The 14,572-nt window shown below is 45.4% G+C and overlaps 1 protein-coding gene across 2 annotated transcripts; it reads left to right on the plus strand.

The window, feature by feature from the left end:
* Positions 1-498: 498 nt before the first annotated feature.
* LOC141111368 (uncharacterized) lies at positions 499-10,930 on the plus strand. Of its 2 annotated transcripts, none has more exons than XM_073603607.1 (4): positions 499-717; positions 3,102-3,224; positions 4,226-4,320; positions 7,948-10,930. In XM_073603607.1, exon 4 carries the CDS (start codon positions 8,210-8,212, stop codon positions 10,562-10,564), a length of 2,355 nt encoding a protein of 784 aa, XP_073459708.1. In that variant the 5' UTR covers positions 499-717; positions 3,102-3,224; positions 4,226-4,320; positions 7,948-8,209; the 3' UTR covers positions 10,565-10,930. The 2 variants fall into 2 exon arrangements, with proteins under 2 accessions (XP_073459708.1, XP_073459707.1); XM_073603606.1 differs by having other exon boundaries at positions 499-697.
* Positions 10,931-14,572: the final 3,642 nt, after the last annotated feature.

The following is a 14,572-nucleotide window of genomic DNA, read 5'->3' on the forward strand; positions in this document are numbered from 1 at the left end:
ATTCAACCTACGAGTTTAACGAATCGATTACATTCGGATAATTTTGTTTTTCGTATTTTCTATTTTAACTAAATTGTTAACTATTATTATAGTTTTTATTATTATTATTTATTATTATAAACTATTAAATTATAGATAAAATAACGGAATAATTCTTCTGTTCAGGTCTCTTGCGCCATAGCAGCTAATTGGGGATAGATTTGATTTACATTTTTTTATTGGAATTTCCTTTCAAGTTTGGCGAAAGTAACTGTTAGTGAACGTAACGAATATGATTGCATCCGAAGTTACAAATGATCCGAAGTAATGAATGCCGTTCATCACGAACGATCCGATAGACGCAAAAAAATAAAAAATAAAACAACAATGAAACGAAAATGAAACAAAAACACATTTTTGGGTAGTGCACGTGTCTAGTGTCTGTGGTTCATATCGCTCCTCCTTTCTTCTCAAGCTCTCCCAGGATTGGCTGCTCCACACCTCAGCAGAATTCGGCATGCTGAAGTCATGTGGTGCCTTTCCTGAGTTAGGATTGGATGGTCCCCATTAGGGGGGGGTGATCCACCAGAGAGATCAGCAGAAGCTTGGGGTGACAGAGGAGGAAATACAAGGAAATACATGGTGCAGCTCCCAGGCCAGCAACACCGACGACTGATCCCGGGGAGGTGCATGGAGTCAGAGCCGGGTGGAGGAGAAGGTGCAGGGACTGCATGCAGTGTGTGTGTCTGAGGTCACCTCCTGCCAGTCGCAGCATTGAGTCTGATCACAAGAATGTGTTATGTGGGGGGTGGGGAGGGGGTCTCACTTTGCATAGATTACAACCGGCAAGGCTGAGTGGGTTCAAAGGTTACAGCCTACCCGGGTCACCTGACACCGAGTCTATATCTAACTTTATTTTCTTCTACAGAAACCCTTCTCTCTAACCTAAACACACACCATCCTAACCGTCCGTCCTTCCTCCACACCGTCCTATCCGTCCGTCCTTCCTCCACACCGTCCTATCCGTCCGTCCTTCCTCCACACCATCCTAACCGTCCGTCCTTCCTCCACACCGTCCTATCCGTCCGTCCTTCCTCCACACCGTCCTATCCGTCCGTCCTTCCTCCACACCGTCCTATCCGTCCGTCCTTCCTCCACACCATCCTAACCGTCCGTCCTTCCTCCACACCGTCCTATCCGTCCGTCCTTCCTCCACACCGTCCTATCCGTCCGTCCTTCCTCCACACCGTCCTATCCGTCCGTCCTTCCTCCACACCGTCCTATCCGTCCGTCCTTCCTCCACACCGTCCTATCCGTCCGTCCTTCCTCCACACCGTCCTATCCGTCCGTCCTTCCTCCACACCGTCCTATCCGTCCGTCCTTCCTCCACACCATCCTAACCGTCCGTCCTTCCTCCACACCGTCCTATCCGTCCGTCCTTCCTCCACACCGTCCTATCCGTCCGTCCTTCCTCCACACCGTCCTATCCGTCCGTCCTTCCTCCACACCGTCCTATCCGTCCGTCCTTCCTCCACACCGTCCTATCCGTCCGTCCTTCCTCCACACCGTCCTATCCGTCCGTCCTTCCTCCACACCATCCTATCCGTCCGTCCTTCCTCCACACCATCCTATCCGTCCGTCCTTCCTCCACACCGTCCTATCCGTCCATCCTTCCTCCACACCATCCTATCCGTCCGTCCTTCCTCCACACCATCCTATCCGTCCGTCCTTCCTCCACACCGTCCTATCCGTCCGTCCTTCCTCCACACCGTCCTATCCGTCCGTCCTTCCTCCACACCGTCCTATCCGTCCGTCCTTCCTCCACACCGTCCTATCCGTCCGTCCTTCCTCCACACCGTCCTATCCGTCCGTCCTTCCTCCACACCGTCCTATCCGTCCGTCCTTCCTCCACACCGTCCTATCCGTCCGTCCTTCCTCCACACCATCCTATCCGTCCGTCCTTCCTCCACACCGTCCTATCCGTCCGTCCTTCCTCCACACCGTCCTATCCGTCCGTCCTTCCTCCACACCGTCCTATCCATCCGTCCTTCCTCCACACCGTCCTATCCGTCCGTCCTTCCTCCACACCATCCTATCCGTCCGTCCTTCCTCCACACCGTCCTATCCGTCCGTCCTTCCTCCAACCGTCCTATCCGTCCGTCCTTCCTCCACACCGTCCTATCCGTCCGTCCTTCCTCCACACCATCCTATCCGTCCGTCCTTCCTCCACACCGTCCTATCCGTCCGTCCTTCCTCCACACCATCCTATCCGTCCGTCCTTCCTCCACACCATCCTATCCGTCCGTCCTTCCTCCACACCATCCTATCCGTCCGTCCTTCCTCCACACCATCCTATCCGTCCGTCCTTCCTCCACACCGTCCTATCCGTCCGTCCTTCCTCCACACCGTCCTATCCGTCCGTCCTTCCTCCACACCATCCTATCCGTCCGTCCTTCCTCCACACCGTCCTATCCGTCCGTCCTTCCTCCACACCGTCCTATCCGTCCGTCCTTCCTCCACACCGTCCTATCCGTCCGTCCTTCCTCCACACCGTCCTATCCGTCCGTCCTTCCTCCACACCGTCCTATCCGTCCGTCCTTCCTCCACACCGTCCTATCCGTCCGTCCTTCCTCCACACCGTCCTATCCGTCCGTCCTTCCTCCACACCATCCTATCCGTCCGTCCTTCCTCCACACCATCCTATCCGTCCGTCCTTCCTCCACACCGTCCTATCCGTCCGTCCTTCCTCCACACCGTCCTATCCGTCCGTCCTTCCCCCGCCACCGTCCTATCCGTCCGTCCTTCCTCCACACCATCCTATCCGTCCGTTCTTCCTCCACACCGTCCTGTCCGTCCGTTCTTCCTCCACGCTGTCCTATCCGTCCGTCCCCTGACACAATGTCTTGTCTGTCTGGCACACACTGTAAACACGGTCATCTCCATATACAGTATAATTCATAGAACCACCCAAATAAAAAATAGTCACAATTGTTTTACAGCTGCAGTTCAAATAAAAATTTTCGCTGTAACTCCTAAAATATGACCATATTTTCTCTTTGAAATTTTATATATGTGGTATTTTTTTTTATTTATTTTCTTTTATTTGTTATTTTATATTTTAGGAATATTGAGTGTCATCTTTTTTTAATTGGTTTCCTGAAAATTTTAATAACCTTACAAAAGATTGTGAATTGCCTGGCTGGAGTATCAAGATTGTCACTGTATGTTGGTGACCTGAAAGAAAGGTAAATGTTTCAAGAACAAACTTTCAATATAAAAAGTTATTGATGATTATGTCCATCCGATACACACGCTGTCATCTCCATCATGCAGACACAAACATTTCCATTCAACATTGTCCACTGTCCACTGACCCGCCCCTCGCTGCCCGGCTCCCACTGACCCGCCCCTCGCTGCCCGGCTCCCACTGACCCGCCCCCTGGCCGCCCGGCTCCCACCGACCCGCCCCTCGCCGCCCGGCTCCCACTGACCCGCCCCTCGCCGCCCGGCTCCCGCCGACCCGCCCCTGGCCGCCCGGCTCCCACCGACCCGCCCCTCGCCGCCCGGCAAACACCGACCCGCCCCTGGCCGCCCGGCTCCCACCGACCCGCCCCTCGCCGCCCGGCTCCCACCAACCCGCCCCTCGCCGCCCGGCTCCCACTGACCTGCCCTCGCCACCCAGTGTCTTGCCAAGAAAGTTCCCTTGGCGGATAAGTTCCCCCTGTACTGCGCAGGCGCAGCGCCTGCGCAGTACGAACTACTGTCAGCCGCCGGAGATAGCCGAAGCACAAAATCGACAATCAGCTGTACACGGCGCCTGCGCCCTGAGTCCAGGTTCCTTCCCCACCATCCAAGTGGACCCAGAGGGGGAATAAAAAAGAGCCGAGCGAAGCGAGGCCGTGCCCGAAGCGTGGCGAGGGGCCCTCTTACAGGCACCGTGTACAGCTGATTTTCCCCTATTCATCTTCGGCTATTTCCGCTGGATCCTACTGCGCAAGCGAAGCACCTGCGCAGTAGAGTGGGGTCCTTATCCACCGAGCGAAACTTTCTCGGCAGAACACCGGCTCCCACCCTCGCCGTCCGGCTCACACATACTCTGTCCAACACACACTGTCATCTCCATCCAACTATCGATACAATTCCTAAAAATATATGTGCATTTTCTTTATGAAATCTTTTTTTTTTTCTTTAAAAATGTACTATTTTACGAAAGTAGATTTTACTAATTGTAATTTTTTTCAAATAGGTGTTTTAAAAATTTTAACAACCTTACGAAAGACTGTGAATCAAATAATTGGAGTATCGGGATTACCACTCTCTGTTGTTGACCCCAAAAGCACGGTAAACTTTTTGTTTATAAAATTTGATTATAATAATTATTTATAATCATGTCCATCGGATACACACAACACACCCACACACTCTGTCATGTCCATTCCTGCAGACACAAACCTCTCGATTCACTCATGTCCATCAGGCACATGTGCGCACATACACACAGGCGCCTCCATCAGGCACACGCAGGCATTTTTATTATTCTCTTTTTTTTTTTTTTTACTAGTAATGGCGGTGATCAATGATTTTTTATTTTTTTTTTGCAGGACTGCGACATTGCGGCGGACTAAAAATAGCCACTGATTACTGTATAAATGTCACTGGCAGGGAAGGGGTTAACACTAGGGGGCGATCGAGGGGTTACGTGTGTTTCTAACTGTGGGGGCAGTGTAGTGACTGGAGGAGAAGAGAGATCGCTGTTCCTAATCACTAGGGTTAGCAGATCTGTCTCTCCTCCCCTGACAGAACGGAGATCTGTCTGTTTACATTGACAGATCCCCATTCTGTGTCTCTCTGAGGAGCGATTGCGGGTGGCCGGCGGTCATTGTGGCTCCGGCGTCGCGCCATGGGCCCCCTAGTGGTTTTAAAGCGGCCGACGTACAGTTACGGCGATTTGCCCAGGAGAGCCAACCTGCCGCAGTACAACTGCGGCGGCTGGTCTTTAGCAGCTTGCTGACCACAACACGAACATTTACGTCGGCAGACTGGCACGGACGGGCAAATGGGCTTACAGGTATGTCCCTTTAAATTTGCCGCTGTGTGGTCGCGCACGTGATCGCGGGGATACCCGCAATCGTCTCATGGAGAGGAAGAACAGGGAAATGCTGATGTAAACAAGCATTTCCCCGTTCTGCCTAATGACACTGACACCGTTCCTGTGATCGGGAACGGTAATCAGTTTCGTGTCACACACAGCCCCTCCCCCCCCCCCACAGTTAGAATCACTCCCTAGGACACACTTAACCCCTACAGCACCACCTAGTGGTTAACCGCTTCACTGCCAGTCACATTTACACAGCAATCAATGCATTTTTAATCGCACTGATAGTATAAATGTGAATGGTCCCAAAATAGCGCCAAAAGTGTCCGATCTGTCTGCCATAATGTCGCAGTCACGATAAAAGTCACAGAACGCCACAATTACTAGTAAAAAAAAAAATTATTAATAAAAATGCCATACAACTATTCCCTACTGTGTAGACGTTATAGCTTTTGCGCAAACCAATCAATAAACGTTTATTGCGATTTTTTTTTTTTTTTATTTATTTTTTAATTAATTTTTTTTTACCAAAAATACGTATCGGCCTAAACTGAGGGAAAAAATGTTTTTCTATATATATATATTTATTGGGGATATTTATTATAGAAAAAAGTAAAAAATAATTAGTTTTTTTTTCAAAATTGTCGCTCTTTTTTTGTTTATAGCGCAAAAAGTAAAAACCACAGAGGTGATCAAATACCACCAAAAGAAAGCTCTATTTGTGGGGAAAAAAAGGATGTTTTATTTTGGTGCCACACCGCACGACCGCGCAATTGTCAGTTAAAAGCGACGCAGTGCTGAATCGCAAAAAGTGCTCTGGCCTTTGGCCAGCCAAATGGTCTGGGGCTGAAGTGGTTAACTGGTTAAAAAATCCAAGGTATTCAAAAATGCAGATTTTGGCGTTTTTTTTAATACTTTGAAATGCAGAGGAGGGATTTGGGGCCTTTTAGACCCCAGATCCCTCCATAAAGAGTACCTGTCACTGCCTATTACTTTCACAAGGGATTTACATTCCTTGTGACAACAATAAAAGTGATCAGAATTTTTTTTTTTAAAGGAACAGTGTAAAAATAATAATAATAAAAAAATGTTTTTTTAAAGCACCCCCATCCTTGCGTGCTCGCGCACCAAAGAAAACACATACGTAAATCGCGCCCGCAAAAGTAAACGGTGTTCAAATCACACATGTGAGGTATCGCCGCAATTGTCAGAGTGAGAGCAATAATTCTAGCAAAAGACCTCCTCTGTAACTCTAAACTGGTAACCGTTAAAAAATTTTAAAGCGTCACCTATAGAGATTTTTAAGTACCCTAGTATGTCACCATTCCACAAGTGAGCGCAATTGTAAAGTGTATCATGTTGGGTATCTATTTACTCGGCGTAACATCATCTTTCACAATATACAAAAAAATTGGGCTAACTTTACTGATTTAGTTATTTTTAAATTCAGTGAAGTGTATTTTTTCAACAAAAAAAAATGCATTTGAAAGACTGCTGCGCAAAAAGACCGTTTTATTTTATTTTCTAGGGTATTTGCTAAAAAATTATATATAACGTTTGGGGGTTCTAAGTAGGTGCCGACCGACTATCGACGCAGCCGATATTCACTTTTTTTGAAGAATCGGTATCGGTAACAAACTTACCAATTATTACCGCTATTGCTTCAAGTGGTTGTACTGGGGTGACGCCTGCAGCGGCAAATGGGCGTACCTGTAAATGGCAGGGCAAGCCGGCACACGCGCGCCCGTCGCATACAGCGTGACAGTGTCCGAGGGACTGGTGGACTCGATGTCCGCTGGTCTCCCGGAGTCTCACGGAGCCGCCGAACGGGGAAGTGCCTATGTAAAGAATGCATTTCCCCAGTTCTGCTTTGTGACATGACAGAGATCACTGCTCCCTGTGATCGGGAGCAGTGATCGCTGTCATGTGAATTGAAGCCCATCCCCCCCCACAGTTAGAATCACTCCCTAGGACACGCTTAACCCCTTTATCGCCCCCTAGTGGTTAACCCCTTCCCTGCCAGTGTCATTTATACAGTAATCAGTGCATTTTTTTTTATAGCACTGATCGCTGTATAAATGACAATGGTCCCAAAATAGTGTCAAAAGTGTCCGATGTGTCCGCCATAATGTCGCAGTCCCGATAAAAATCAGATCGCTGCCATTACTAATAAAAAAAAAAATAATAATAAAAATGCCATAAAACTATTCCCTATTTTGTAGACGCTATAACAAACCAATCAATATACGCTTATTGCAATTTTTTTTTTTTTTTTTTACCAAAACAGAACAATAGTAGAACAATACATATCGGCCTAAACTGAGGAAAAAAAATTGTTGTTTTTTTTTTAATATATTTTTGGGGATATTTATTATAGCAAAAAGTAAAAAATATTACGTTTTTTTGGGGTTTTTTTTTCAAAAATGTCGCTTTTTTTTTGTTTATGGCGCAAAAAATAATAACCGCAGAGGTGATCAAATACCACCAAAAGAAAGTTCTATTTGTGGGAAAAAAAGGACATCAGCTTTTTTTGGGTGCAACGTCGCACGACCGCCCAAATGTCAGTTAAAGCGACGCAGTGCCGAATCACAAAAAGCGCTCTGGTCGGGAAGGGGGTAAAATCTTCCGGGGCTGAAGCGGTTAACTTGCAAACAAGTGCCAGAAATAGTCTTGGTCTTGAAGTGGCTAGGAGAAAGTACAGGTAACTCCCTCTTAGAACTTGACAGCAGTATTTCAGCCATATTTTGTAAATCGGGAGATCTTGTAAGCCTTGAAGAACATGCATATGACTTTGTAATAGTTATATAAAAATAACTGTAAATATATTAAAAAGTCAATACCAATATTTTTGACAACTCCAATTTTCTTGACAGGTTCCTTACGCTGAAACGTCTTTGGAAAATTGAAACGATTTTAACGATTTCGATTTGAACTTTTCTGCACGTGATTTTATCTTTTGGAATATTTGCCTTTTGAAAAGAGAAACTTTTGGCTCATCGTTTGCTCAAATTGATCCTCATCCTATGGAAAAGAACCATTTTTTTTTTTCTTCAACAAAAATTACAATCTCTTACAAATCGACATACACCTATTGCATTGTAACAGCAAATTGCTTATACCATCAAAGATTTCACTATGCCTTCTTGTATTGTTAAAAAATGTACTTCTCATTGGAAAAGAAAAGAGAGAAATGTAATTTTCCACGTCTTTCCTAACGACAAAGAACGTATAAAGCAATGGCTTATGAAGACCGGTCAGTACGATGAAAGCAACATAGCGGCGACGGTTGAGAAAGTATGGCTGGGTAAACCTAACGATTCGTATAGAATATGCTCTAAGCATTTCGCAGCAGACATGTACCAAGATGTGTATGGAAAAATGAAATTAAAGAAAAAAGAAGCCTACCCCAGTATATTTCCTACAGTTAGCGCCAGCACTGATGTTGAGGATGAAGAGAGAAGAAAAAAGAGACTTTGCACTGAACAGAACAGAGATACTTCGTTAAATGTGATCGACCAAACCGCACGCAATGACGGCGATGCAAACAAAACCCTTTCGTTTCCTTCAAGCATGCAAACCGAGAATACATCTGTATCTAGTGCCGGTGAAGTTGTGTCGGAATTCTCGAGTCTTCCAGAAACTCCCCATTTTGACCTTACTACCTCGGAAAGTTATGTTCAGTCCAGGAAAAGACTAACCTGGTCTAAGGGCGTCATGACAGATTTTAGTATGCATTCCAAGAATAAAAAAATTGGAACGTTACCGTTCTTTGGTTGCAAAAATAAAAAAGTACAGCATTGTCCAGAGACACGAGATGTTGGCATACAGTGCGATTTATCCAGCTCTTCAAAAAAAAGAAAAAAAGGTTTGCCGCGCGTGCAACTGATGAACAGCGCTCCTCCAGACGAAAACGATGACCTCCCGATTCCGGACGCACCGCAACGTGGGGCTCCAATCGTCCGCAGCCGGGAGCCATCTGTAAAGAGTGAAATGGACGATGTTGACCTATCTTATAATCCGGCCAACGATTCCAACCAAGGAAATGTGGAAAGCGGCTTGGGTACTCCGCATGCAGATCGGTTTTACAGCCTCGGGAAGTCAAAATTAACCTCCGCGGGTTCCGGTTCCGGGTTTGCAAAGGAAAGAAAATTTTTAGTTTTCGAAAGCTGCCTGGACAATCTTTTGGGCATGGTGCGCTGCAAGTATGAGGGTTGCGATGCTTCCGTTTCAAAAGTGAAAAAAGACCTGTGCGGTTCTTGCCTGTCTGTCGACGCCATTTGTAAAGAAGGCCATCGCTTTCTACTTTGGCAAAGTCAGCCGAACATAGGGAACCGCCCAGTAGGCGATGTTTTAATCGCAAGTTCAACTTTGTGCAGCGGATCCAATTTTCTGAAAATAGAAAGTTTTCTTAGGCTACTAGGGATGATGTCCATTAGCAAAACCGCCTATTACAAATATCAGAAAAGCTACTTATTCCCTGCCATTGATTACCATTGGAAATTAGATCAAAATCATACAATAGCCCAACTATCTGGACAGGCAGTCTGTTTATCGGGGGACGGACAATGTGATAGCCCTGGTCCCAATGCCAAATATTGCACATATTCTTTCGTGGAAGCAAAAACCCAAAAAATAGTTGGCTTTGCTGTGGAACAACGAACACCGAGTTCCAGTTTCATTGCTTTGGAGGGCAAAGCTTTTGTGAGAGCGCTAGATGAGCTGCAAGACAGAGGGCTAAACGTCCGTATTATTTGCACAGACAGGAATGTTACTATTAGAAAACTCCTACAAGAAAAATACTCCAACATTCTACATCAGTTTGACGTCGGGCGTATGGCAAAATCGGTAGGGGCGAAGCTTGGTGTGGCCAGTAAAAAAAAAGGATGTTCTGAGTTGGCGCCATGGATCCCATCCGTAAAAAATCATTTATGGTGGGCATCAGCTAACTGTGAGCGCAACGCTTTAAAGTTAAAAGAACAGTGGTGTTCGGTGTTATATCACGTGATCAATGTTCACCAATGGCATGGATGTGAACACTACAAAGAATGCAAGCATTCTCCCATCAGTGAAAAATCCAATATCACACGGAAGTGGTTGAGAGATGGATCATGTGCCTACAAAGAGCTGAAAGACATCGTTCTAAGAAAGACTTGGCTTAGAGATATCGAAAGACTCACTTTATTTTGCCACACAGGAAATCTAGAAATATTCCATAGCGCGGCTTTAAAATACAAACCGAAAAGAAATCATTTTTTTATTGACGCTATGGTAGCAAGGACGCAACTGTCTATTCTTGAGCACAATTCAAATTTACAGGATACCGGTTCAGGCCAAAGCAATAGCGACCGAACCAAAACTGAAGGTTACAGCGGCCGGTACAGTACGGCAAGAGGTCAATGGGTTTTAAGGGTTGTATACGAAGCACGCCGTCAAGACTTTGTGTACAACATATACAACCATATCTTTTCTGCTCTCCAAGGTCAACTTTAGTTTCAGTGGACTTCACTAAGTCACCATTATCCCAAAAATATTGCCCCTGTTGACAAACCATCGTTGTCAGTACAAAAGCTACAACGTCATTCCAGAATGTTGAAAATGGATTCGTTATTCATGGGCAATGCTGTTTCTTACCTAAAAAAATTTAAGGCTGTAGAGCAGACTTTATATTCCTTTATAAGTAATAACCAACATGGAAATTTATGGATGGTCTTTGGAGACCATAAAAAATTGTCAACCTATTGTGTAACTTTCACTTTTTTATTGTGTAAAAAAAAAAAATTGACAGTGATTTTGTAATGTAATTATGCTTGATATTTTCTATATATTTTACAGTGTTAAAAATAATTTTATCATCCACTGTTTATATATTTTTTTTCCAATAATTTTTATTGCAAAGTTTACAAAGGCATAACCATTGTCAAATAAATGTCAAAGAGCAGAAGCTTCCTCCTAAACCACATTTCTCAAACACGAGGCCCGGGGGCCGAATCCGGCCCGCCAAGACATTTCATGTGGCCCTCGCACCAGGGCTTTTTTTTTTTCAACCGGGACGAGCCGGAACTCTGTTCTGTCACCTTCAACTCTCTCCCTCCGACCTCCTCTCACCACTGTGACTTGTAAACACAGAAGTCCTCTAGACTAAAAAAAACGAATTACTCCACACTTTCCAAAAAATTAAAATTATAAATATACACTCACAGGTGGTTCAGCTAAGCACAAAGGTGTGTTCTATCACCAATAAGCACAAAACCTCAAAGTGCAGCACAACCACAACCATGCAAGAATAGCAGAATAAAAGCAATTGCTTTTATTCTGCTATTGTAGCATGGTTGTGGTTGCGCTGCACATTATTTGAGGTTTTTTTTACTGATGTCTTCTGTGTTTACAAGGACAGCTTTCCTTTCGGTGGCTCTCACAGAGCCCTGCCTGCCCTGCACTCACGGTGGGGACAAGGGAGATTTAGGCGCAGTGTTGGATGCAGCATTAGCCTGTGAAAGAGCTGAAACCTGGACACTGTGCATAGCACACTCCAAACCCTGCACTCTGTAAGTAGCGCACTCCTCAACCCTGCACTCTGTACACAGTGCAACCTTGAACTCTGTATATAGCACACCCCTGAACTCTGCAAATAACACACTCCTGGTATTTGTTGCCCCTTTAAGACCCTCCCACTGTTAGTGCAATCTGGCCACATTCACCATTCAGGGCCGTGGTTGAGTTCCGTCACCTATTCGCTGAGAAAAAAAGCTCTGAATAAATTGATATACTCTTACGCCGCGTACACACGAGTGGAATGTCCGACAGAAAAAGTCAGACGGAAGCTTTTCATCGTCTATTCCGATCGTGTGTAGGCCTCATCTGACTTTTTTTAACGAAAATTCTGACAGACCTAGAAAGTGAACATGTTCTAAATATTTCCGACGGAACCAATTCCTATCGGGAAAACCGCTCGTCTGTATGCTGTTCCAACGGACCAAAAACAACGCATGCTCTGAAGCAAGTACGAGACGGAAGCTATTGGCTACTGGCTATTGCACTTCCTTTTTCTAGTCCTGTCATACGCGCTGTACGTCACCGCGTTCTGGACGGTCGGACTTTGGTTTGACCGTGGGTAGGCAAGACCACTTGAATGGAATTCCGTCAGAGAAACCTTTGGAGTTTATTCCGACGGCAAAACCGGTCGTGTGTACAGGGCATTACAGATACAATTGGCCTTTTGAGGGCAACCATAAAGCTGCTGTGGCCCGCAATGAAATTGAGTTTGACACCCCTGTCCTATACCGTTATAGACCAAAATGTGGTGACCGAGAAACAGCAAAATCAAGAAAAACTTGGCCTAACGTTCAGGCTCTACCTATTAACCACTTCCCGACCGGCGCACGCCGGTGTACATCGGCAGAATGGCACGGCTGGGCAACTGGGCGTACAGGTACGTCCCTTTGAATTTGCCGCCATGCCATCGCGTGCGCGTGGGCCAGGAGCTCCGTGAGTCGGGTCGTGGGTCCCATGGACTCGATAGCCGCGGGGATACCCGCGATCGCCTCACGGAGAGGACAAGCTGTTACATCAGCATCTACTCGTTCTGCCTAGTGTCAGTGTCACTGATCACTGCTCCCTGTCATCGGAGCAGAGATCAGTGACATGTCACAGCTAGCCCACCCCCCCTACAGTTAGAAAACACTTCCTAGTACTGACTTAACCCCTCCCCGCCCCCTAGCGGTTAACCCCCTCACTGCCAGTGTCATTTACACAGGAATCAATGCATTTTTATAGCACTGATTGCTGTATAAATGACAATGGTCCCAAAAATGTGTCAAAAATGTCCGATGTGTCCGCCATAATGTCGCAGTCATGATAAAAATCGCTGATCGCCGCCATTACTAGTAAAAAAAAAAATTATTAATAAAAATGCCATAAAACTATCCCCTATATTGTAAACACTATAACTTTTGCGCAAAACAATCAATAAACACTTATTGCAATTTTTTTTTTTTTTTTACCAAAAAATATGTAGAAGAATACGGATCGGCCTAAACTGAGGAAAAAAAAACAGTTTTTTTTATATATTTTTGTGGGATATTTATTATAGCAAAATGTAAAAAATAATGCATTTTTTTTTCAAAATTGTCGCTCTTATTTTGTTTATAGCGCAAAAAATAAAACATTGCAGAGGTGATCAAATACCACCAAAAGAAAGCTCTATTTGTGGGGAAAAAAGGACATCAATTTTGTTTGAGAGCAACGTCGCGCGACCGCGCAATTGTCAGTTAAAGCGAAGCAGTGCCGAATCGCAAAAAGTGATCTGGTCAGGAAGGGGATAAAATCTTCCGGGGCTGAAGCGGTTAAAGCAACCACATGTTTAAGGCTGTGAGTCCAGAAGTATCAGCAACTGGTTACAAAAGTGTGATAAAAGATAAATGGAAATAATTGTAAAGTAACATATCAATAAACTGTAGGGCACTCACAACCAAGTACCTAGAGAGGTAGGGGTGTATCATTGTCAGGAAGTAACCCTAAAGTCTCATAGCACACGACCTTACTCGTGAGGAATATATATAAAAAATAAAGATTGACAGTGCGTGTATGGCCTGGTCTGGCCAATCCAATAGGCTCATAAGCACAGCATAACCCCTCAGGTGAGTATTTAAAAATATTGTTTATTGAAAAACACAACAGTAGAAAAATTCTTAAAATCAATTTCAGTACAGAAATACAGGCATGAATGTAGCTACCCTCTAGTAGGGGTGCGCATCTTCACTGACCTCGCGATTCGATTACGATTACCCTGTCCACGATTCGATTCGATTCCGCGATGCATCACGATTACTGCGCTCGGTTTTCATCCAAAAAATTCAAGCAGTCAAAAGAATTTTTTTATTTTATCTGTTCTTAAAAAAAAAAAAAAAAAAAGACAACACACCCTGCATGTAGCAAAGTGTAAATTACAGCAGACAACTTATAGAGGAGTTCCAGACTGCCCCCAAAATACTACAAGAGAGGGTCAGAGACTGCAGACATGATACAGGAGAGGGTCAGAGACTGCAGACATGATACAGCAGAGGGTCAGAGACTGCAGACATGATACAGCAGATGGTCAGAGATTGCAGACATGATACAACAGAGGGTCAGAGACTGCAGACATGATAAAGGAGATGGTCAGAGACTGCGGACATGATACAGGAGATGGTCAGAGACTGCGGACATGATACAGGAGATGGTCAGACTGCGGACATGATACAGGAGATGGTCAGAGACTGCGGACAGGATACAGGAAATGGTCAGAGACTGCGGACATAGTACTGGAGATGGTCAGAGACTGTGGACATGATACAGGAGATGGTCAGAGACTGCGGACATGATACAGGAGATGGTCAGAGACTGCGGACATGATACAGGAGATGGTCAGAGACTGCGGACATAGTACAGGAGATGGTCAGAGACTGTGGACATGGGAACAGGAGATGGTCAGAGACTGCGGACATGATACAAGAGAGGATC

Source organism: Aquarana catesbeiana, linkage group LG10, assembly GCF_042186555.1.
Source record: "Aquarana catesbeiana isolate 2022-GZ linkage group LG10, ASM4218655v1, whole genome shotgun sequence".
Lineage (NCBI taxonomy): Eukaryota > Metazoa > Chordata > Amphibia > Anura > Ranidae > Aquarana > Aquarana catesbeiana.